The sequence below is a fragment of the Limulus polyphemus genome, unplaced genomic scaffold (genome assembly GCF_000517525.1).
Source record: "Limulus polyphemus unplaced genomic scaffold, Limulus_polyphemus-2.1.2 Scaffold171, whole genome shotgun sequence".
NCBI lineage: Eukaryota > Metazoa > Arthropoda > Merostomata > Xiphosura > Limulidae > Limulus > Limulus polyphemus.
This window is the reverse complement of record NW_013665781.1, coordinates 764,805-791,261: the sequence shown is the minus strand read 5'-3', so window position 1 is coordinate 791,261 and position 26,457 is coordinate 764,805. Positions and strand designations below refer to the sequence as shown.

Sequence of the window (26,457 nt, the reverse complement as noted above, 5' to 3'; positions counted from 1 at the left end):
CCAAATATAAACAAGCACCTGACTTACAGTACTAGATATAGGAGTGGTTTTGTTCACAGGAGTTAATGAAGTGGAGTCTAATACAACAGCTAAAATATCAGAAAAAGTTCTTTCAAGATGGTTTCAAATGATTTGTTTTTCAAAGAAAAGTACAATAAGCTGATGGAAATAATGTACATGAGACATGAAAAATGCATTGACTTCAGAGACTTGCAGCCGAACTCGTACATATTATCCAAAAATATACTGTAGCACGAGTGTGTACCTTTTATTGATGGAACCTCTATTATTATTTTTTTTTACAAAGAAATATACATTTAAGGTTTGAAAATGCCCAACATAAACCATATGTCCCTTAGTTTTAAAAAGTACTTCAATACTGTGTATATGCTAACATGTTAAAACAGCATCTCGAAAAAAGTTAATTTGTCCTTTTCTGTTAATTAAAGATTTTTCTATCACTAGTAGTAATACTCTTGGAAGAAAACATGAAATATTTCACTAAGAACTGTTGACTTGTTTCTACTGTTCATAAAAAAAAATGTAAGGAATTTTCTCTTCAATTTACATGGGCTTTATCTGTTTCTGCTACACTTGAATAGATTGTTTTAAAACATGTCTGTGCCATATACTTTTGGTTTTTTACAGCAAAAACAATTACAAAAATGTATAATGAAGTTTCACATTTAAACTTTTCAGGTGATTGCTTTTATTAAATGTTTTTACAATATCAAGATAAAAACCAGAATTATGTTTGTTTCTTGAATAAAAAATATATACCAGTTTACTGCAGACACAGTAGTGTAAGATTCTTTAACATCTGACCAATATAACATTTAATAAATTATTCTATTACATTATGTAACCCATGAGAACCTTGTCAGTTTCAGGGGAATGTCATACCTTTTTGAGAATTTGGAGAATAAAAGTGTGTAGTGAATCAAAAGCAGTTAACTATTTTTAGCCAAGTCACATAATTCATTTTAAATTTCAGTTTCTTTTCCTTAGTTATTTGAATAGGTCATGTTACAGACAAAGTACTATTTGAAGATGAAGAAAACAAATTTATTACATATTGAATTAGGTCACGAAACACAAACAAAGCTAGTAAACTTGAAACCTTCCAACTACAACCTATTTTATTAAAAATTGTGTGACCTTTTACAATTTAATTTTAGACATGAATAGTAATATCTTAGCTCTTAATTCACTAATCATCCAAAAAAATAAGTTTCTTCTCTGTTTCCAGTTTACATACTGTTATTCCAAACAGAACTTTTGAAAAATTTTTTTACCAAGTTTTGTATTCACAGACACATTTAAGGTTTTTCAAATAATTTAATAGGTTTTAACAATTACATTTACTTTTCATTTCTCAACTGAAATTCTTTAATACATAATATATATATAAAAAAAAACAAAAAAAAACGACTTTTTCAAGACTGCACTAACATATTACATATGCACTCACAGTTTATAATCACATTTTCAGCAAAGGCAACTTCATCAACAATTAGTTTCATTTAGGTTAACAATAAAAAAAAAGTATATTAAGTATTAAAATGCACAAGCTTACACTATACAGGTTTTTTTTTTACTAATAAATATGTCTTAGCATTTTCCACTTATCAATTGCTTTGAAATTAGAAGACATAACAATGTACTATATAATGAACTTATTGAACCACATCTTACCTCAATGAAACGACTGGATACATCAAGTTAAAATATGTGTGCAAAAGGTCATACATCTTTTTCTTTTAACTCCACTATTGTTTTTCTATTTTTGGCTATTTGAATTAGCACCAAATAGAAATGTACATAAACTTCTACCATATTCTTATTCATTAGAAATAGAAACAATATGACTTTTAGGGAATCATAAATTTGAAACTCTATAGCAGAGAGCTAATATGACTAGAATAATGTAGATTCACTGTTTGTTTTATCTATGCTGCTTGGTTGACCTTTGAATATGCACTAACAACATAAATAAATAACATTAGCTATTAAAAGGTTTCATACTTATTGTGTATTGTTCTAGATAACCATCCATAATTTTCACACCTTAGGATGCAGATAATTCATTTGCCACACACAATTCTCATATAACACCTTCTATTAAGTTTAAGTAAGTTGTAGTTGTGCCACATTTTCACTTCATGGCATGCACAGCAAGCACACAGTTATATACAAGTTTCACACTCCTGTAGTTCAATCTTGAATAATGGCATACAAATACCATGAAAAGTAGAGAGAACAAAATAGAAATAAATATGAAAGAGTAGAACAGAAAATAAGACCTGTAGAGCTCAACTGAAAATAAAATTTCCTTCTATTAAAATCACATTTTCTTATATAAAATTTTAAAAAAAGCATGTTATGTTAATGAATCACAACCCTGATAACTCCCTCTGGAAATCAACAATGTATTGTAATTTAAGAAAGAATAAACATACCATAGTACAAACACCATAGGTTAATATTCTAATTCTCTCAAACTCAGCAGTTATGTTACACTGGTCTTTGTGAATGAGTGTTTTTGTTACTGGTTAAAATATTTTTTTAGAATTAATCAAGAGAAGTTTGATTCATTATGCACATGTCAATAACTCATTTACAAAGATATATGTTTTTTGGTTCAGAAATATCTTGAAGCTAGCTTTAATCTCTCCAGGTCATTATTCTAATCATGTGGACAGTACTGATGTCACAGAGAATAACCTACTAAACAGGAGGATAACGTCAAAGAAATTAAACTACAATTACAAAACGACATGCAAGTGCATGATGTCCTAGATACAAAGAGGTAACACAAATAAACTAAATAATCCAGAAAGCATGTAGATTATCTAAATAATAACCAGGGATGACAAATAAGTGCATAATCCACACAAGATCAAAATGGATAGTCTATACAGAAAACAATGAGAGACAGATAATCTATGTAACATGGGAATTAATTACATCATAGTGGATAATCTACAAATCCTAGAGATAACAACTAAAGGAATATTCTATGTAGTACACAGGAACAACTTTAAATTAGATGACCCTTGAAATACTTTACTGAGTATTTGTTAGGATACAAACAAAAGCTCATGCTATGTAAACTATAGAATCAATAATGATCTCTTACTAGTTATTCTACAAAACCACCAAAATAGTTTCACACTGGATAACTTACAGAATCCACAAATATGATATCATACTTGATAACCTTTAGAATCCACTAAGATGTTTTCACAGAGGATAATCTCTAGAACAACAAAAATGGATTCACTTTTCACCCTGGATAACCTCCAAAACTATCCGAGATTATTTTCCACTGAGTATTCTATAAAATATAGAATTGCACAATGGATAATCTACAGAACTCCCACTGAGAGTTTCTGGAAAAATAATATACAGACATACAACAAACTAAACATTACAGTGGACAACCTACAGCACTTAGGTTGGTGACTTTACAGTGGATTAAATGCTGACCTCAAAAGATCATATTACATTGGGAAAACCTCAAAACATGCAACTTTATAACATTTAAACAACAAAACACATTCAGTTGAGATAGTCTTCTGGTAAAATGACCAAAATACTAACAGCTACCAGCTGAATTTTCTTCCCATGAGTAAACTAAAAAAACTTTAAGCAGTACCCTGGAATTTGATCTAATATTTAATTAAACATTGCAACATTGATTATAACTATTTTGACAGATCTCATCTAATGAATACTGAATGAAAAATACAAACAGCAAAGAAACAAATCACTCAGCATCATATTGTTCCAATAACCAATATCACAAAAAAGCACCTGGTGTGTAACAGTTAGAAACAAAAACAATATAATTTTATGCCTTTTGGCAAAATCAACAAATTGCCACTTACATGCTAGAAATTCAAAGCAAGATTATTCTTATAATTATATGCAGTTTATGACTAACAAAGTTTCAGAGTGAGAGAACACCTTTTTCAAACATTCCACTATTTGTGTAAGTAAGCAGAAGTACAACAGTTTATTAATTTACTTTTATCATTCCAGTAATGTAGAGTGTGACTAAAGTTTCAGCTCCACGGAATTAATCAATAAAGGATGTTGTTTTATGTAAATTTGTAATTTCTGAGGCAGCCATTATCCAGGGAAAAGATAATCCTATTCATACAGAAAAGGATGGAACTGACATCATGCAGGAGGGGAAGGAGTGGAATTGTTACAGAGCACCAGAACTAATAAATGTTATGGTTGTGTATATAGGACTAGATTTTTGGTACACTCTGTTCTTAGGTGTGATGGCCATCACTGTGTCAAAAGAAAAGTAACTGCCACACTGTTTGTAAATTTCTCTCAGATAACTACTATCCTTGTACAGGTTAAGGAAGAAGATGATTTCTTTTCCCACACACGTAAGTACACAATCAAAAGTACAGATACAATCATAATGCAAGTATACTATTGGGATAGTATCTTCTCATTCACATAAATGCATTTTCTCAGACAACAGATATCCACATATCATAATGCAGGTACATCATTCTTAACTTTATGTACAGCTGTACACATATGTCTGTAATATAATAGCATTAGTGCTACCACAATAGTGGTGATATATGGATAATAAGTACAACATCAGTCTTTTCTTTAGTTTAATACATATATTGTGACATACACTACACAATGAAGAGGAGATGAGAAAAAACAAGACTCTCGACCTAGGTTTGAAGCCTAACATGACTGGTGTTAAATTACACAAGCTAATTGGTATTAAAACCCAAGAGTAACCACTTCCAAGATCAGGCTATTAAAACAAAAAGAAGTTAGCATTCTTAATACAATAAGCAACATTATATGTAGTATAACCTAGCAGAAAAAAACAACTCTTTGTGTAACCTGATAGCTTGGACAAATAACTATACACTTTATACAATTTGTAGCACTTACTAGAAACATTTAATATTGCATTGTACATAGCTGCCATAAAATCACACCTGTTTTCTTAGACACTGAGAAGTACCTAGCAAAGAATGAAAAATAAATACTTAATAAAAATCTAACTAAAAACTGCAGAAATAAAATGTTTCTATTTAAGCCAACACAGGGATTACAATAGATATATACACGTTTTACATTACCCAACTTAATATTGGTTTAATTGCTGCATCAAATTTGTTGAAAAATGTCAAATTTCTTTCTGCCCAGAATGTTTGTAAAACCTTCTAAACAAATTTATTTTTTCTATTTACTTAAATGCTTTACAACATTTCAACAGTTTATTATTGGTGCAGTATAAAACAATACACACTATAATTTATATTATATTATACTTTACAATACTGAGTAATTCGTATTACAACATATAAACTGCAGCAGCAACAACAAAGATTTTACCACTAACACTAAATCTTGCACCTGCATAAAAAAAATTGTTAACAAAATGACTAGATTTGATCTTGAAAGAAAGCTGTTTTTATATGTAGAACTTGTAAAAATGTAGATTTCAAGTCTTCTCTGCCTATCAACTCTACTAAAATAAATTAGGAGATATTGCTATTAAAAACAATATCATTGACTCTTAATTTAACCCTTGAGTAACATGAATCAATTATACAAGATTCTTATCTGTGGACCAGTATGTTTCCATTTTCATTTCTGTGCTGAAGCTCATAGTTCAGATCATTCTGGTGAACTACTGCGGGAAGCTTCACTTCCTGAAACAGCAAATTCTTCAGTAGAAACTGTGTAGTATCTGCATTTCCTGTGGAAATAAATAAGTAACATTACATCCCTTTGTTATATACACATGAAACTGCAAACTTTCATGCAAATGTTAAGGTTAATAATAAAAGGCCACATGATTGCGTTATTCACACAATCATCAATATTAATATGTAGTTTTAAAACGGTTCTGAGTTACAGGTAAGGAAGTACTTACAGTATTAAATAAATACATTTAACTCTTTTAAACCCATACTTTTCTGCACATTCTGCAAGAATTATTTTTATGATGTCCTAATAATTATCACTATACCTTACAAAGTTTCTGGTCTATTTATAAATGGTTGATAATAACATGGTTTGGATTAGCTTTCAGCCAAAGAGACATAAATGTTATCAGATGCTATCACCATCTGATGGATAAAATGGGATTTTAAGACAGGTGCTGGTAGCATCAACTCAGGTATAAAGAGTTAATTTCAAATCAGTTTTGAGGTGCACTTACACAACAGTATTCTATTTTAATAGGTTTAAAAATATAAACCAGCTTTCAAATTTACATAAACAAACTAATATAAATGTGAGCTATTGTACACATAATTAAAGTACTTTAATTAAAATATAATTACAAAAAAAAGGTTGCTATCAATAAGCAATTTGCTACAAGTTCTGTTTTGTAGCTAGACCATCTACATAAAACACTTTACGTAAATCTTAGACTAGGTAACAAATGTTTCACTAAATCAAAATATTAAAAAAAAAGTAATAATAATGACTACCTGTCTTTGCATTTGTAATTTATCTGAGCCATTGAATTCTTTGTTGAATTCATGAAAGTAACTTCATGTAATATATACACATCAATTACATTATGAGTAGAGCTGGGCAATTGATTCAATTATCTATGAACATCAATTATATCATCTAGTTTCATGTAAGATAACTGATTAATCAAAATTACAACTAACTTCATTAATAGTACAAAAATAATTAACTAGTGTTTTGAATTATTATTGTTTTTGATTATTCCAACTATCCAATAATCAAGCTAATTAGATTGTTAATGTCAAGAAAATAATAAACTAGTGTTTGCAATTTTTACCATTTTCATTTATTTCAATTATCCAACAACTGAAATTAACATTAAATCAATTAATTTAACAAAAATAATCAACTTCTCAAAACTGGTGTCTCAGATGATCTGTTTTTCATCATTCCAATTATCCAAATATTGTCATTATGATTATTTTTTCAATTAATTTATTGACACTTAATTGATTAGTATTAAGACTTAAAGAATAACCAACTAATTAAAATTCGGTTTCTGATTATTATTTTTGATTATTTCAATTATCCAAGTAATCAAAATATTGCCATTATGCTTGTTTGTCAAGTACAAACTTACAAAATGGGTTATCTGTGCTCTGCTTACCAAGGGTATCAAAACCTGATTTTTACCATTATAAGTTCTTTTTTTTTAATGTTATTGATTCCAAGTTTGTTCAGTTTTGGACTAGCATAGTCTGGTGATTAGGAATGTTGTCTCATGATTAGAGGTTCTCGAGTTCTGTTCTTTTTGCCACAAAACTTGCTCACCCTTTCAGTCATGAGGTCATTACATTTGTTTCTGAGTTTTGGCAATACTACTAAGGCTATCTACCACTGTCCATCATTTTGAACTGCCAAATAGATAGAAAGCAACTGGTTGGCAGCACACACTGCCAACTCTAGGGTTACTTTATGTTAAGTAGAGAATACGTTTACTTTTCTACATTGTGTTATGTTCCTAATTTATAATTGTGTTACTGTATTTTTTAACATTTAATAAGGTGTAAAATATGTTTTACATTCTGTAAGTGTTATGTTTGTAACAATACACCTCTTACTTTCCTGAATTTATGTTCTGGAGGAAGTTGTAATAGACACAGCACATCTGGAACAAGCAAATTTCTAATTATGCAAAGCAGTATTCTTCATCCACTTAGTCATGCCAGTCTTTTAATCATGTGATAAATAAAAAAAATGTAAATGTACCAATCAACTTTCAATAAACAACAAGTTTAATAAATTGTTACTTAACAATTTTAATGCTGTACCAGTCCTTTAATAAGGCAGTAAAACACAAACACGACACATAAAGTAGCTTTTACAATGTAGTTTATAATAATATTACAAAACATATCTGTGACTGATTATGTATAAATAGGTTGTGATTGCAATACAGCATCCATGAGGCCTAGAGAAAATTGTTTTTGCAGTAACTCCACTGACCCTGGAGAAAAGGCTCCGACCCTATATGCCTTACACTTTTTCTTTCAAATATGTCCAGAGAAGACAACTAGATGTATATACTTTTATCAATGACATTTTCACCCCTTATTTGTATGAACAAGTTTTGTAACGAACCTGTACACAAGACACAACTGTGAGTGAAACTACCTTGAAATTATATAAAGCAAAAAAGTCCTCATCGTAAGGATAGTAATAACTTGATATTAAAATATAGCTCTGTTTTTATTTTATCATTATTATGCTAAGTTTTCTAACAAACCTTAGTGGATGATTTATTTTATGTTGCTACTAAGTAGTTCTGTAAAAATTTCAACTTTTTTGTTTTCCTAAAACACAGAATTTGACATTGTTTTTATAGAATGATTGTGTCCTTAAAAAATAGTAATAATCCATCAGCATAATAATGTACAAATAATTAGAGAATATTATTTTGTTAATTCATTTATGTCTTATTATACTGATGTTTTATTACTGTTTTTTATGAATTTGCTCAAAATACTTCTTTAAATATTCTTGTTTTGATTTTGTTTTTTCAGGTGACAGTTTCTCGAAGTATCCATCTCTAGCAACACTATTCAGTTGTTTAATGTAATTTGAAACAAGTATAGCTTACAAACTATTAAAGTGTATTAACACTTAGTTCACTTTATACCACTGCTAAATAATACAAGCCTGTAAATTTGAATTTCATAAAAATTGTTTCGGCTTTAATAACAGATTTTCAATAATTCACCTACGCAGATTTCGAAAATAATACTAATTTTTTTTTTTTTATCACAAAGATTTTTTACAAATCAGGAAGAAAAACTCTTATTTAGATCAAATTATTATTCTGTTTACCACAATGTACATTTTTTATTATTATGTTTGTTAACAAAAATACAAACAAACTATAGAAAAGGCAAGAACATTGATGTCATACAAATATGCATTCTCATACATCCTGATTCTATTTGTGATATCTGTCTTTTTGTCTGAAAACTACGTGTTGTGGTCTTACTTTTATGTATTGCGTTATGACATTTGTGAAAGATCTGTATGTGATAAAGAAAAATGGATATCATTTTTGGATTCAGCTTTGAGAAATTACTGTAGAACATGTAAAAAATTTCAAGACAATAAAACCATCACAGGCCTGTGTAATTAGCTTACTCATTCAGAAAAATAGCTTAAGGTGCACAATGATTGGTGAGGGAAATGTTTTGTTCATTTCAGAATTCTTGCAAATAGCCAAATACTTTGTTTGTGTGCATAATTATCAATCTACTCCATGGAAGAGTTCAACTGTGGCATTTTTAAAACAAAACTTTTAAACCATACACATTGTTGTGCAACTCCTGCAATACCCAGAAATAAAATGCTTACATAAAGTTTGAAAAATTGGTAGTTATTTTATCTTAGGATAATATTAGCTTATTAAAATTTGTCATTTTTTGAAAAATGGAGCTATATTTTATCTTGCAAATAATATTAATGTATAAAAATATATAACTATACATTGTATACACAATTCAAAAGTAGTTTTTTCACTACAACTTGAGAGTTTAGAAGTTAAAAACACCTACATACTACTGTGAAATGGAAAAATAAACACAAGTTTTACATATTATTAATTTAGTTTAGTTAATTAAAAAATTGTTTATTTACTTGCATTTTGGTGGTTTGTTTTAAAATGCATAATTGACACACATAATGTGTGATGTATGTTAATGAATGATAATTTTATAAAAATGGTTAAATGTTATTAAGACGATTTGGCTTGGTATCTATAAATCAACTATAAATGCTATTTTCCTAGAGTATTTTAAATGAAAGTTTGGGTAACTGCGTATTAGAAACAAGGACTTCAGCCTATAATCCATAAGACTTATGGGAAGTAGATATGCTATAAGAAGAAGAGGGATAATGCACAATTGCTAAAAGAATAGATATGAAACTGAAAGTAACCCAATTCTTAATCTGATAAGATGCATTAAAAACTATTTTGATAATGGTGTACAGTGGAGCACAATAATGCTTAATAAAAAATCTTACCTACATATCCTAACTTTTCTTGGCAATGTTACCATAAACAAAGAATTATTATTTCTTGGCCTAATGTGCAATGACGAAAGAAACAACAACATGCAATAAGGATAAAGATCTGTAGGATTAGCATTCAAAATAATAAAGTGTTGGCTTACTTCACACTAAAATATTATTGTATACAAAATAATAAGATGATGATTTTACACCTATGGTAATCTCTTTGTTAATAAAATGAAAGAGATAAATTTGGAGTCTACAGATAAACTAGCCTTATTTGACATTTCTTTGTTCATAAAGGTTTTGGTTGAATAGCTGTTTTGAGAATAGATTACTAGCTGAGGAAAAATTTCCTTCTTTAGAAATTAGATTATTAAGCTGACAGACAAGTATGTGTTGAACACATATTTTAGGGTTTGGGATAAGTTATGGAGATACATTAAAGGTTTAGCTATGGTGTCTACTTTGTTCTCTCTCCCTTTTATGCAAATTATGTTTCAATTTCAAATAGGCACCTTAAATTCTCCTGTTTTTAAACTTTTGATGTTGTAAAGATATGTGGATGACATGTTTTTGGTGCAGTGTAATGGCAATGAAGCATTAAAGAAGTTTGAAGGACATTTTAATTTGGTTTACACTGGAGATTAATTTAATTGAAATAGAAGGTTTATTAAATTTTGTGAATATGGTAGCTAAATGGGATAATGGTTTTTCTCTCAATGTCAGTTTAGAGAAAACCATTTTTGGTTTCATGCCATTCTACCAAATAATAGGTCATGTAACCCCCTGGCCACAAAATAGCCTGTTTTTTTTTTGCACCTTTGTTTTTCAGAGCACTGACAATCTGTATTTACAACTGTGATTTAAGATTGGAATTAGTTTTATTAATTTATGTAGCAAGGCTACAATCTTAATATTACTGTTAGTTTGTATAACAAGCATAGCAATAAAGCTGGACAACTTAATCGACTACCTAGGAGCAGTGATTAGTGTCATTTAAACTGAACAGTTACTTGAAATTATAATTAAATCAATTTATCAAAGTTATTGTTTCAAATTATTCCAACAGTTGATTGAGATTATGATTAAGTCAATTAACTGAAATTAGTGTTTTTGATTATTCTAACAAACTATCAAAATTCTGATAGTATTAATTATAACAAAAATAATCAACTAAGTGAAATCTGCATTTTTGACTCTTCCAATTATCTAAGTAATCAAAATATTGCTATTATGCTTGGTTGTTGTTAAGCATAGAGCTACATAATGGGCCAGCTACACTCTGCCCACTTTTATTATTATAAATTGTTCTTTTAGTTCAAGTTTGTGCATCTATGATGATTTGGATGAGGTGGGGGCTCGTAATTTGATGGTCTCAGGTTCAATTCCCACTGCCAACTTTGCTCACTCTTTGATGGCAAAGTTAAAAGGCTATCTGCCACTAATTTTTAACTGCTGATTAGACCAAAAGTAATTGATTTGCAGCACCCACTGTTAACATTTTTTCTGTATGTAACATGATTTGAAATACACTGTATTAGTCAATTAAACAATTCGCAAATATCACTAACTGCCAAGTTATATATAGTAATAAACTAAAAATGTCAGTATGTACAACATTAGAAGAAAATAGTAAAGTTAATGGCATGAGAGTTTGCTTGCTACATGTTCAAGGTATGTCAACAAAAATAGGTAACATAATAAAAACAAATATAGAGAGAATTGTAATGTAACAAATAACTGTCTTACAGGTGTATAAGAATATTGTTAACAAGCTGAAAAATTTGGTATCAAAATTTCTCTTTTCTGTGTTTCACTTTATACTGGCCAAACATTAAAAGACCTGAAATTTGGAATTAAGGAACATAACAATGTGATAGATAAATTTAAGGTAAATGAACCAGCTTTTGCAGAGCATGTGGTTTGTGTGTCTCATGTTATAGACTGGGAAAATGTTAATTTATCAATCAGATTGAGCTTCAGTAGGAACTAAATATTAAGAAAATTGTTAAAAACTGAAAAAACAAAAATATTACTTTAAAGATTTGGGTTCGGATGTTGTAAAAATTAAGCACCGGAAATTGGTTTTGTATGTTTCTGGGATGGTTTGTATAGTTACTGTGTTCGAGGTTGAGGTAACATTGGTGGATGTAATGATATGTTTATGCAAGTTTATGGTATTACTCATAACTCTTACTTTTGATGACAGTGACTGTCACAATTTTTAATAAATCAGATTTTATTTGTAATAAGTCCATGTTCTGTGTTTATCTTTAATTTTTTATCTGTACACAAGTGCCATCTAATTTAGTTAATTTTATCCTACTCTACCTTTAACAACTGATAACAAGTGATATGTGCAAGTTTACTGTTCTTTTGTACAGTAAAGATGAACCTGAAGTATCCATGTGCTTTAACACCTAAATAAGTTGTGTACATTCTGTTCACCATAATTTGATTTATCAGCTGAATATAATTGTGTTCATGTAAAATTGTGAACTCAATCCCAAGAACTAAGTGTGTGTAGCTTATGTTAACTTGTATCTACTTGTTATCTCACTAACTGCCGTTATATTATATTTCTGATTCATAATAAATTTCATGAAGTACATTAATTAAACAACAGAGTGCTCTTCTGAGGGTACTTAGACATTTTCACAGAATTTTATATTAAGATAAAATTTATTACCTTAAAAACACCTCACACATGAAAGATTTTAAAAATCATGATTAGTTTCGGCCATATGCCTACATGAGGTGTCATCCAGTTGAACACATCTTTAATTGTTGAAAAAAAATATTTTCAAAACATGTTCAACAATACATGAAATTTGAACAATAGTACTGATGTTCACAGAAATATGAATAAAGAAATATTGGATCTCGGTAGATGGAATGCATATTTTAAACATTTTTGAAAAGGTTTTACAATTAATCACTTTTCTATGTATACAAAAATTCTTAACTAAGTACCATATCTAGCAAGTTCTGTTATTTCTTTATTCTACTTTTTCTATGAATATCAGTGTTATTGGTCAAATTGCACATATTCTTGCATGTATTTTGTACAATTTTATTTCCAACAGTGAAAGACATTGAAACTCACTAACACCTGACATAGATCTATGGTCCAAACTGTCCATATCTTTTTATAATCTTTTACTTGCAAGTTTGTTGTTTTTTTTTTGGGGGGGGGAGATAATTTTTATTAATTTCATATGAAAAGTTCTTTGAAAATTTCACAATTTCAACAGGCCCCTCCTCACGAGCAAGTGGGGGACATTTTTGTTAAAAAAAAAAACTACCCAATCCGGTTTTTCTTAATTTGATCTGAAAGTATTTGGAAATTTTTATTGGTTAAGAAGAAGGCATTTCTCGCACTATTTTAACACTGGGGGCTACAAAAAGTGATTTGAAATGGTACAGTGACTAGAATCCATCAGTGCATCACATGCTTAATGGCTAAGCACAAAGAGCATGGAAGTCTCCAAATAACATTATTCAAAAACTGTTTGGAAACACCTTGGTAGATGTTGTGTGGCAAGCCAAGTACAATATTATGCCTGTAGCTGATTTCAAAGTGTTCCTGTCTGCTGTAGGTGAAATCATTCGTATCTCAATAGAAAGCTAAACATAAAAATGTGATAGCAGAAGTATAAAAGGTTGGCAATTGCTTAATTAATGATGCTGAGAATGTGGTTTTATTGATATATACTGAATTGACTCCCAGCGGGTAGACCTTAGTACTAGCTAGTATGGAGACTTGAGGATGCTGTATTTCACTTAAGTATTTATCAATTAACAAACAAACTTGTCTTGAAGTTGTCTCAAAAAGATACATCCAAAACCACCATCTTTGGGAGTTTCAGATTTAACTTACTTTTAATATTCATCAAATTGTAGTGTAAAGACACCCCTTGGCTCCCGAAGGATGTGTTAATTTTCTTCTACAAAATGTCAGTATATCATTGGCAATATTTTTATTGTTTTAATGTTTTGTTCACTAGAGTTACATGATGTAATAATTTTGTGAGGTCTACAAGTTTCATGGGTTTAAGCCTCTGTGGAATCTCAAAGCTTTCTGTTGTATGTAGAAAACTAATACAATATAAAATTGCCAGACAATGAGAGTTCACGAGCATATTTGTCAGTTAAGTTAGTCAGTCTGCAAGTTTGTTATTGAGGACATTGTGTAAATAAATGATTAAGTTTTTTGTGAATTAAGTATATCTTGAAATTTCCAGTAAAAATGTTGTATGTGAAGTTAGGCTTACCAGTGAACATAGCCTGTATAAAGCATTATTGTAGAAAGAAATGAATTCATTATGGACTGGGCTTCACATTATTTTCACCAAATAATTCAAAAGAACCCAAACAATGAGAGGACACATTACAACAAGTAGTTGTAGTAAGTGATCCTAAAGAAATTTTTAGAAAAAAACTCACAGAATGCTGTTAATCATATTTTCTGTTTGTTAAAGGTTTTGTATTAACTTGCATTATGATACATTTTCATGCACATTTTTTCTGTCCATCCAAAATAATAACTTTTTCTAAGAACCTATTACCACCTAGAGAGTATATTATCCATTTCTTGATTTTGAAGTGTTTTCTTTGTGTTTATTTTCTGCTTATTTTTTGTATAGGTCTTGCTTGCCACCTATTTTATGATGTCATGTCAGGTGGTTTGATTATTTAATAGTGTAGAAGTAGCTTTGAAAACATCTATAAAGAAAGTTTAGTCCATTGGCTGCTGATTTGTCATTTAGAGCACGTTCCACCACTTGGAAGTTGAATGCAAGTTTGCAGCAGCCACAGTCAATGGGTTAAATGTGATATAGGATACATCAAGAATTAGACTTTTCACGGCATAGTAAATATAGTAGTTTGAGTCCTAGTTTATGATTTCATGAGAAAATGTCTAGTTGACAAAACATTTTTGTATGTTAAATCATATCTGTTTGAAAGCTCCATGAATTTCCTTAGAAGAAAAAAACATCAGGTTAAGGTACCTTTAATAAGTAGATTAAGTGCCATCAAAATATTCTGATGACTCAAATTCTTATTTGTTGAATAACATTTTCATATTTGTGGTATTTAAACAACTTACCAAAATCAATTGGCTAACTGGCTACTTAATGATTTGTAATAGCAGTTATAATATGTTTTGAACAAAAACATAATTACTATCATTTACAATAAAATGTTTTCATTACCTGAATATTAATTTATTTGATTTATATGGAGATTATTGCACATTTCTATAAACAAAATGACTGTGTAATCATCTCAACACTAGCAATTTGCCAAAAAGTAAATTTTCAGGTTATTTTTTCAAAAAACTTTTGCCAAAATGTTTGCCCCTTTTTTTCCTCCATTTGATGTGAAAATAAATTATCAGTTGAATGGTAATGAATTAATGAGCACATTAGCAAATTCCACTAAATGCCCAGCTCTAATTCTGAGTATGATACATAAAAGAAAGTGCTGTTGTTGTCACAATAGGGCTTACTTTTACCATTTCAGTTTTATCAAAAAACTTGGCCAGGAAATGTTCTGCATGCATATTATCTTGAAAAAAATCACTAAGGCTGACAAACCATTGGTTACAATACTGAAAAAAAGAAAAGCAACAGTTATAAACAAAACATGTTTACCTAGGTGAGACCTGCACGTGTATCAGTATATTATTTTTAATGCCTTGGTTTTTACACAGCAGAAACTCAATATTCTATGAGATGCTCTTCACATACAGAATCTTGAGAAATCAGTAATACTGAAAACTATTGTTCAAAATGTCATTTCCAAATTAAAACTAACAGTTATTATGAAAGCAAGCATACTCACCTAGATGAAACCTGCACATGAGTGGGTACATTTTCTGGTGATGCCCTGGGTGACTGATCTACTTCCTTGGTAAGAGAAGCTGGTGATTTCTGGATGTTTTCTTCTATGCAATTAGGCACCTTATTTTTAAAGCTTGGAGTAACCAGGCTTGAATCACGTAAATCTTCTCCAAATGCATGTATGCTGACATTATAATTATAGAGTTTCCCACTAGGATCAGAAAGCTGTTGACGAATTCTTGGTCTAGGAATACGAGATTCTCCAGTAGCAATTCCAGGTGGTTGCAACTTTTTATACGATTGAGGCTTGAACAATCTCCCATTTTTTGCAGGCTTTTCTTGAGAGCTATCTCGACGTTGAAGAACCTCTGGTTTCTCTTGCTGAGTTTGAGGCTCCCAACTGATGCTACGATTGTATCTAGAACGATGAAAATGGGACTCTACTTTTGAGCTGGAGTCATCAGTTAAAGGTCTCTGAAACTGCTGTAGTAAAAAACTATCTCTTGAGATAAAATCAATATTTTCTTCTTGGATTCTTTCAGCTGCTTCTCTTCCACCATTTTCTTCTTTATACATTTTATAACCTTTATCATTTTCACTAATTTCAGTTGTTTCTGTATCTTTTACATTGCTGTTAGATATTCTTTGGGATAACAAGTATCCTGTACTGGCTTACCATTAGGTATTTCACTTACAGGCTTTTTAGTTGTTTCTAGTAATTCTTTGTCATCTCTTACATTAGTCTCAGTTACTTCTTCTTCATGATTTTGTTTGATTACTTCATCCTCACACTTTATATTGATATCAGCTATATCTTCAGATTTTACACTAATATTTTCCCTTCTTAAATCAACATTTTCACTTATCTGAAGTGTACCTTCTTTAATTTTCCCACACACTTCAGCAGTATCAGCTTTTATTACTTCAATTTGTTTACTGATTTCACCCAGTTTTCTTTCATGCAAGTCACTGATAATGTTTTTTGTTAAATTAGGTATTTCATTGATTTCGGTTTTACCTACTGCTGATTTCTTTGTTGCTTCACTTAATCTTTTGTTTTGATTTTCAGTAGTTTCAGTTACATCACTTCCACGTTTTTTACAAGCTTCTTTCTTCTTTTCACTGATTTGAGGCATTTCTTTTTCAGATTCATCAATGGAGTTAGACAGTTTTATTTTAATGCCATTAGTAGGTTCACATGTTCTTTGATCAGTCATGCCACTGCTTTTAATATTTTCTTCAGTCTTTTCAAAACTTTTATCAACCTGTTCATAGTTTTCTTCACAGTAATTATTTATTTTTTTATCAGTTAATCCAGTGTTTATATCATCTTGCCCATCTCTAATAGAAACTTCCATGGAAGGCCCAGATAAGATATACATCTGACATACACTCCTGTAAGTTGGTAAACTTCCAACACTGGAAGGGTACTCTAAGCCTTGTATGCTATGTCTGTTAAATTTTTCTAATACAAACTCATTTTTAAAAACACCTTGGTGGATGTTTTCAACTGAAGATTCTGGCCTTTCTTGTTCTTGTGCTCCCTTTGATTTTATTTGTTGATCAAGATCATCCAAACCTGTTATAGTCTGACTCTTCAACATACTACTGATATCTAAGTCCTTCAGAAACTCTCTCTGGGATTCCCCAAGTCGAACTGGAATGCGAGATGGTGGGGCGTCGGCAACACTGCTGGATAATGACTGCACAGGATCAACTACTTGTTTCTGTGAAATAGCACCTATACTATATTTATCTTTTCTATGGAAAGATGTGTCCATTATTTTAACACCTTTTTTTTCTGACACGAGCAAAGGAATTTTTCATCACAGTGCTTTCTTGCTGATGAGCTATCAGTTATGCACTTTTCCACAGAAGACACAACAACTTGGGAGGTTTTCCTGCTAGAATCATTTGGTATGTGTATTTCAGAGCTCTTGAGGTTAGCTAATTTATAGGTCTCCGGTACATCAGAGAGAATGGTTACTGATGCATTTTGATTATAGTTACCAGATATTAATTCTTTTTGTTTCTTCTGCAAAAGTGAAGTATTACTTTTCTCATCCCCTCTTAGAAACATATCTGCAGATTCGTCTCTCTTAGCTTTTAAATTATCATCACTTGAAACAGTGCAACTGGAAATATTAAGTTCTGGCCCATACATTTTTCCAATTTCACTTTTACTTGGATTTGTTTTCAATTTCTTAGGAACTTCTTGTGAGCCTACAGAAACTCTTCTTTCATCACCAGAGATATGAACAACTTTTCGTGAAACAAAATGTTGAAGTTCTTGAGATGCAGACTTTTCAAGACTAGGTTTTTTAAGAATGCCCCTAGAGTGTGGACTTACTGATCTTGTCCCTGATTTACTGCTTTCTGTTGCAGCTTCTTCAGACATTTTTGTAGCTTCCTCTGCCTTAATACTATTCACAGAATTTACAATCTGTTGATCAAACATTGCAATATTACTGTTTTGTAATTCAAATTTTTCTTTTAAATCTTTGAAACAAGTTCCTTTCGTTTGCACATCAGGATTATGATTCTTCACACCATCTGTAAAGCAGAACTGAAGACTGGGTAAAGAAGCTCTTCTAGATACAATGTTAGTTTGCTTACCATCTTGCACAAAATTAAGCTCTCCTCCTTTTTGAACTTGTCTTTGTGTAAATTCTGATGCATTGTGTTTCACAGACACTAGAAGAATTGAGTGTACCCCATACGGGAGTCGTGGAAAACTCCATGAGCGCTGTATATTTCTATTACATGATGAGATCAGTGGCAATGTTTTTCTTTGGATATGAAACCTGTCCTTTACTCTATCATCTCTAAAGTGTGATTTGACTTTTTGTGACACACTGGACTTCAATGAAGATTTTCTTCTAGCTATTTTATTCTTCTCAGGGACTAGAAGCTCTTCCTCCTTCTCCCCTTGTTTGTTATCAAACAAAGGTTCTGTTTGCTTTTCTTTTAATTTGGCATGACACTTTTCTCTGTCTGTAGAGTGTTTTTCTGACTTATGAAGAGAAGCACCAGATTGGTCACGTCTAAGAGCTCGATGTTCAGGAGATGTAGCTGTGACATGTTCCTCCAATTCATTGTCAGTTTCTTCACTATCATCAAAAGAAACCTGCCATTTAGATGCAAGAGTCAAAGCAGCAGCTCCACCTTTTGTCACCTGCTGCATTGCTGAAATATTATCATCATCTGCTATGGCAAACTGAGTCACAGATACATCCCTGTAACGTGTCCTGACAGGGTAAAGCCGACGAGGTTTAGACTCTCGATGTACAACTGTAGAATCTCGGGGGAGTCTGGGTTCTGTTGGTGGGGTGCTTAATGGTGGTGTACATCTACTTACATCACTTTGAGTAGTTTTAGGTATTTCACAAGCTTGGTTACCAGACACTTGTTCAGTGAAATCTAAATCTTTGGTTTGTGGACTTTCATTCCTTTCCCCTAATTCTCTTTTTACATTTTCTTGGATTGCATCTCTCCGAAGTCCAGGCAGTTCCTTTTGACATACAGGGACTTCTTCTCTGGTTTTACTATGTACTACAGTCTTCTGTATTGGCTTTGTTACTGATAACACATGATCTGATTCTCTAATCTCCCAAGCCTTCACTTTTTGTTGGACATTATCTTTCTTTCTCCTGAATTCCTTCTGTTCCTAAAAGAATTAAAAAATACAAGCACCATTTTAGATAACCAGAAAATTGTACAATTGATCAATCTGTTTAATATAGACCATTTTTCTTTATTTCAAACCTCTAGAGTTGGGTTTCCATTTTTGTTTATGCCTTTTGTTGTTGTTCTTTTATGAGACCTAAACCATTATTAATTTCCATGATTTGCATTCTTAAAACCTAGTTGGCTGCTCCCTTCATGAAACATTTTGAGGAATTCCAATACTGATAAGAATTAGAAAGTTTCCCTTTTGTAAAAAGATTAAACTATGTCAATTACGTGCTGCCTACAAATTTGATAAATGCACAAGTCTGTTATGCTCAGTACCTTTATATATTATATCTTTCAGTTGGTTTCAAATAGAAAACAGCCTACCTGAACTTTTGAGTCTCCAATTTCTACATCAGCTTGTTTCTCTTTCTGGGTATTATTATTATTATTTATGAGGTTGATGTTCTCACACACTGTTGTGGACTTGGTAGTCACTGCACGTTGATGGTTATCAGGGATTACGACTCGTCCTGTTGGCTCTGATGTAAAATTTCCTGATGTTCTGTACTTTGTTCGTGGATCTTCTTTAGAGTAAGAGTCCTTAACACGTACAGCTTCACAGTACCCATCTGGTGTGTAGTTCTCTCCACGGTCTTCATAAGTAACCAAAATGTTATTTTCCAACATATTCTCCGTTCCTTGAGTTGCCAGAGGAACAGTGCTGCAGATAAACAAATTAAAATAATTTATATTTTGGTTCTAAGCCTTGACACAGACAACATGTACTTTATTGAATTTCTTTTTCACAATCTAATAACACTATGGAACTAAAAAGTTAACAGTAAGTTTTTACATTTTGTGATTTATGTTAAAAAAACAGGGTTCTCACTAGGGTCCCTCAGTGAAGGGTCCCAGACTCTCAACTTTTTTTTTTCAAGAGTCCCAGTAGATTCCCAACCTAATTTTCAAGGGTCCCATATGTAGAATTTAATAAAGGAAAAAAAAAAAGGAAAAAAAGCACTTCAGTGTCAATGAAAAATTTTATTTACAATGTACACTACATGTTTACTTTCTGCAAGTGGAAAAGGACATGCTAATGTGCAATGAAAAACTTTATTTACAATTTTTACTGCATGTTGTTTCCCTTTATGAGTGGCAAAGTAATTTTTATAAGACTAAAAATACTTTTTTTCATTTGAAAATTTTCAAGTATCATTTGCATAACCCCTAAAACCTTCAAAATAAATATCAAATGTTTTTATTTTAGAAAACCTTATATCTTATCTGTTATTTTTCTTTACCCTAACTCTATACGAGGTTGACTGATTAGACTGACCTCCTAACCACCATACAAAATTAGGAAATAATTATAAATTCCCCCTATTTTCTTTCTGGAATGACAGCAAATTGTAACAAAAAAAACCACAACTGTTTATCTTAAGTAGCTTAAAGCTTGTAACACTATACATTATGGTATTAAATTACATAATGCACAGACAACTCACTAGTGTACCTCATAAAAATTATTATTATTAATATTATTATTTATTCTATTTTAGCTAACCTAAGAAGTTTATAATTTTTAGATTTTAATTACTTTGATAATAATAAATATAGAATACACATTTAAAGAAGAAATAAAGTACTAACCTGGGTCTTTTGCTCTTGACTGGTGATGAAACTTAACCTTATTTTGTTATACTAATTGTACTATTTTATCAAATAATTTCTGTTTAATTAAATAATGCACCAAAGAACACAGATTGATAACATGCAAAAAGGAGACAATGTTCAATAACTATTGCAATTTTCCTGGCTTTTTAAATGTGCTACAAAAGCTGTTAAAAATTCAGCTAAGCTCATTGATGTGTTTCCTGTGGGAATAAAGTTTGATTGGAAGGAAAATAGACAATTCTCTGTATAGACAACAAATAATATAATACATCATTTGATAGAGAAAAACTTTGGCTTTCTACTGGTTATAAATAATATAGTCTTAAATGTCAGAGGGAATTATTGGCAAGTTCTGAAAGAGAGGATGTGACAGATGGGTGTGGCAGGAGAAGTCTGATTTTTTATTTTATTTCTCTGAAACTGAATAAGATTAAAGGCTATGTAAATTATGCTTTGCCTGAATGATGAAAACATTATAATGAGTAATGTACCTTAAATTTTGTACTTCTTGAGAGGTGCTAATAAAAATTAGAGAAGAGGGAAGAATTTAGATAACAAACATCACAGTTCTCATACCAGGGGAGATTGAGAATTTAAAATATTTCCTTATAAAATCAAAGCTTAAAAAATACAAAACTTTGATTTATTATCTGATGCCGAGCGTATTTATATACATTGATAAAGTAATTTAATTAAATCTTGAAAGTAACTCTGTGAAAGGTTGTGACATGCACACTCTGACCTATCGAGGTGAAAAAGTTAATCATGTGGTACTTTCATGTGGCTTTATTTTGTGCAATTTATCGTCATTGATGAAACCTGTTAGAAGTTGATTGCAGACAGCTGTATGCTGTTTAGTTTGTTATGGTACAAAGTTTGAAGCAAAGTACTTGTGCTTGCCTTGCATATGGGACATTTCGTGGTGTGTATTCGGTGCCCGGGGGGTAAAATCTTGTGCATCCCATCAAGTTCTCATGCATACAGGACCTGGGAGTTAACTAGAACCCTGAAAGTATGTGTCTAAAGAGAAGGTATTTACAAATTTTGGCAATTTTCAGATTCGAAATATGTGATTACATAAAAACTTTGCCAAACATAGGCAAATATTTCTACCTAATTTAATATCAAAATGTTACATTTGTGTGTATTCCATTCAGTAAGAAAGCTTAACATTCCATAATGACAAGGTCTCTTAAATAGTTCACTAAGTGCAACAACACATTGTTCAACCTAAGTAAATGCAACTGTAAGGTGCTAACTGCAAAAAAAGAACATTACTATATTTAGTGCTCAGCAATAATTAGAAACCTATTCATAATAACTTATATATCAAGTTAATTTTCAGTTTTATAAATGTGAAAACCCATACCTTTTAATAAAAGTGAGATTGACTATTCTTTGAACAACCCTGTATATTCCAAATTAAGTAATAAACGTTTAGTCTTCACTTTGGAAAAAAAGCCTCATGTCTTATATATTTATATTTAACACCCATAACAGTATGTCAGCGTTCTATAAATTGTTTGTACAATTTGTCAAGTTCTTCAAATTTGAAGCAATTATTATTTTTAATATAAAATAATTAATACAGCACTTACTCTGGAAGGATAGGTTTGGAAACAACAGCAGAAGTAGAAGTTGTGGTTGCAGAAGAAGTATCAATGTAAATTTTTTCCCAGTCAAATGGGTCACTCTCTCTAACTCCTCGTCGTTTCATGCATCGTTCAAACAGTCCTGCAAGCATATCATAATCAGGCTTTTCATAATAGTTCAGGGAGCAAACATGGTCCAGAAATTGTCTGAAGTCTGAAGGGAGATGTTTCAGCAGAACACGATGGTCATATTTTTCTTTCATCCAGCCAACCTATCAGAAAAGTTGACATTTTAAACTTCAAAATACAGTGAAGTTAACAAAGGTATTAGCCTATTAATTTTAGTTTGTTATAAATTGTTATAGAAGTTATAAATCAATTGAACACATGGTTTTAGAAATGAATTATGTAAGCTTAGATTACTTATAAATTTAAACAAGCAATCAGTTTCTTAAGAAACCAATTGTGTGTATACGTATGTTAACAATTATGGTATGCTGAACATTAAGAAAAACTACAACTGAACTTAGAAAAGAATCACGATTCCTATGGAGAGATACAAAATCTATTGCCACTAAGACAGACTATACCAGTTTCTGATATTCAAGAAACTTTTAAGAAAAACAGTCCATATGGATCAGAAACAGAAAAATGTTAAAACATTAACAAAAACAAAGTTTGAATATCACTTTAGCTTATCATGTGGAATACCATACAAAAGCCTATTTTTCTATATCTATTTTGTGGGTGGAAGAAATTTGTTATATATACAGCAAACAATAATCGTCCCACACTCATTTTACAGTAATTAAGATTATAGTTTTTAACCTTATTAACAAACATACAACTAGCATGCATGCTGTAAAATCATTCAAAAATTGGTGCTTAAAAAAAATCCCAAACTTTCATTCTTCTAATATTCTCATGCATTTTCAGAAATGAGGTTGATAAACACAATAATCCTATACACGTATGAGACCATTAATGACTACTACTACTACAAACATTTGAAGAGATAGTATAAATTAAACAAGCCTAAAAAACAACAACATATTTTCCACTGTACACAATACATGCAACAATACCTATTTAAACTTTAAAAATCTTCCACACAGTTAGCAGTGTGGGTAAAATGTATTTTTTTATTATGCAACTCTAATACACTTATATTTCCAAACTGTAACACTGAATAAAAGAACAAAAATATTTTGCTACATTAATTATGTTAAACTAGATAATGTCTCGACATTGAAGTATTTACATTGCTGCAATTGTATAAGAAATCATAAGTCATACTATGCACATGCCACATAGAATAATAAGTTTTTAACAGTCAAAATTCTAGTTTGTGAGAAATACTTTTTAAATAGACTCTAAAAAAAAAACTCTTTACTCATTGATGAAAAGAGACTTCATATGATAAAAATTAAGGATGTCTTTTATGAAATTATTCCTTTCTTTTGTTCAGTAACAAAATTAATTATCTATGTTCCACTCCGCTTGTCTATCTTAAAGAGAGATCCTATTGCTTTTTTTTTGTACATCTTCCACAATGATATTTGTTGTCTACAGCTGCATGGCAGGCTGTTATGCAGACCTTTGTTAGTAAAGCTGACTTCTCTTCTTGGATAGCTCAAATGTAGCTCTGGCAGCATACCCATCCCACTGACCTATTTTTCAGAGTTGGTGTTTACAGAATTCTTGTCTTTCTACAACCCATTCACAGCTTGCCTCATTCCCCCCCCCCCCACTACATCTCTTTCATTATTAGGGTTTGTTTGTTTCTACTGCAGTTATAAATCTGTCCTCTCAGCCATTTTTAATTGCCACAGAACTCATGTGCTTCTGTCAGGCCTACTTTTTTCAGGTTCTTTTTTGAGTTTTTTTTTTTATTACGCCTCTCACGAGAGCCTGGACATTGTACTTAGTGGGATTTAAGTCCGTTCTTAAGTTGCTTGGCTTCTCTTTTATAGCCTTTGCAAAGTCTTCACTCTATCATCTTTCCCTAAAGATATTTTATTTTGTTACTTGCTTTAGGGAGGAGATGTTCGGATATTTTTGCCATTGATGTTTCTCATATTCTTTTATTTTTTTTTTTCCAGGAAGGATCTATACTAATATCCTTATAGAGCCTTCCTGTTAGAGACATGGGCTGTGAGAGACGGTCAAAGCTGTTTTTTTCTCCTATTGTGTTACCTACTCTGACAGACCTTGATACACCTCCTAATGAATGTTTTCTATGTCTAGTCAGGACTATTTGTTCCTATTTTGCAAGAACAGAATCTTTTTGAGGGAATCAACATTAGTTGTTCATACTATATGATGATTTGTGCTTCAATGTACCTTGCTACAGTCAGATTAACAAATTGGTTTGTACAATTGATCTTATTTTTTATAACCTAGTAGACTAGTTTTTACCTAAGTACTTTCTTCACATTCCTTGGCACATTAGCAGAATCAGTAACGCTGTAAAATGAGCACATGAAGAAACCATCAAAACAAAATATTGATCATCAAATAGTGTCTGGAGTTAATCAATGCTTTAAAATTACATAAACTTACATGCAATAAAGAGTGTGAATAAAAGGATAAAACCTTCAAGATCAGACATACATAAATAGACATAGATCATGGTCAAAATACATTGTTTCTTTACTGACCCAAGAAGTATATATATATAATTATAACAATATAAAACAATTCTTAAGTATCAAGCAAGAGTATTTAGACTAATCAATAATACTCACAATAATAATCACACAGGTAGGATTAATAAGTTACTTGTTTCCACATTTCTTGTATCAATACTTATCTAAAACTACAGTCCAAATGTCATTGTAAATTTCTTAAACTTCTTAATAGGTCTCATAGTAATCACCTGTTCCTTATCCTTAACTTTTCGCCAAGGAAGCTGTCCATTTACAAACTCCACTAACATGTAGAAGAGAGACCACAGGTCATCATGTCTGCCCATCTCCTACAAAATATGAAAATAATAAATCATATATCTTACTTGAAAAGGGTGTAATTTTTTGGAGCCATTTTCCAAATATAGGTGCTAATGTTCACAAATAAATAAAAATCTTTACTGCATAATAATTTTCTTAAATATTTACCCTAAACTTAGTAAATTACAAAGTGATGTCAAAAGTTACACAAAAAAATAAACAGCACACTGACCAGAAAAGATTAACCTTAGACAAAATTTCTTACAACTGAATGAAATCAAATAATTTTTCAATATAGGTGTGATGAAGAATGCTGGTTTCCTTCCAGTAATAAAAACCATGAAAAGAAGCAACTCCTATAATAATATAAATCAATGTAAATATATGGAATAGGTGAATTGTAACACAGAAACAGAAGACAAACCATCACCACCAAATATTGCCAATAGGAAATTCATAATGTGTAACCAATACATATTAAACAGGTCAGTATAAGGGTCAAGAAAATTTGATCTAAAACACACTCAATATGTTCAGCATTAATTCCAAATTTGGTGACTATATTGGCTTTGAAATTAATAGTCAAAGTATTTTTTAATATATAAATTCATTAATACAATTTCAGTAGGAAAGAAAATTCAATGCTCTTAACTTTTAATGTTTAACTTCTTTTTTCCTACATTTTTAATT

The 26,457-nt window shown here is 30.9% G+C and overlaps 1 protein-coding gene across 2 annotated transcripts in view; it reads right to left on the bottom strand.

Annotated features, from left to right (window-relative positions):
- Window positions 1-1,108: 1,108 nt before the first annotated feature.
- The window catches only part of LOC106477994 (rho-associated protein kinase 1-like), a 51,959-nt gene continuing 26,610 nt past the window's right edge, over window positions 1,109-26,457 (bottom strand). For both annotated transcript variants that reach the window (XM_013938500.2, XM_022381522.1), the window contains 5 exons: window positions 25,698-25,796; window positions 22,826-23,091; window positions 19,938-20,274; window positions 15,880-19,545; window positions 1,109-5,755 (listed from right to left, as the gene is read on the bottom strand). In XM_013938500.2, the coding sequence (XP_013793954.1) occupies window positions 17,659-19,545; window positions 19,938-20,274; window positions 22,826-23,091; window positions 25,698-25,796 (2,589 nt within the window). In that variant the 3' untranslated portion in view covers window positions 1,109-5,755; window positions 15,880-17,658. The remainder of the gene's footprint in view (window positions 5,756-15,879; window positions 19,546-19,937; window positions 20,275-22,825; window positions 23,092-25,697; window positions 25,797-26,457) is intronic.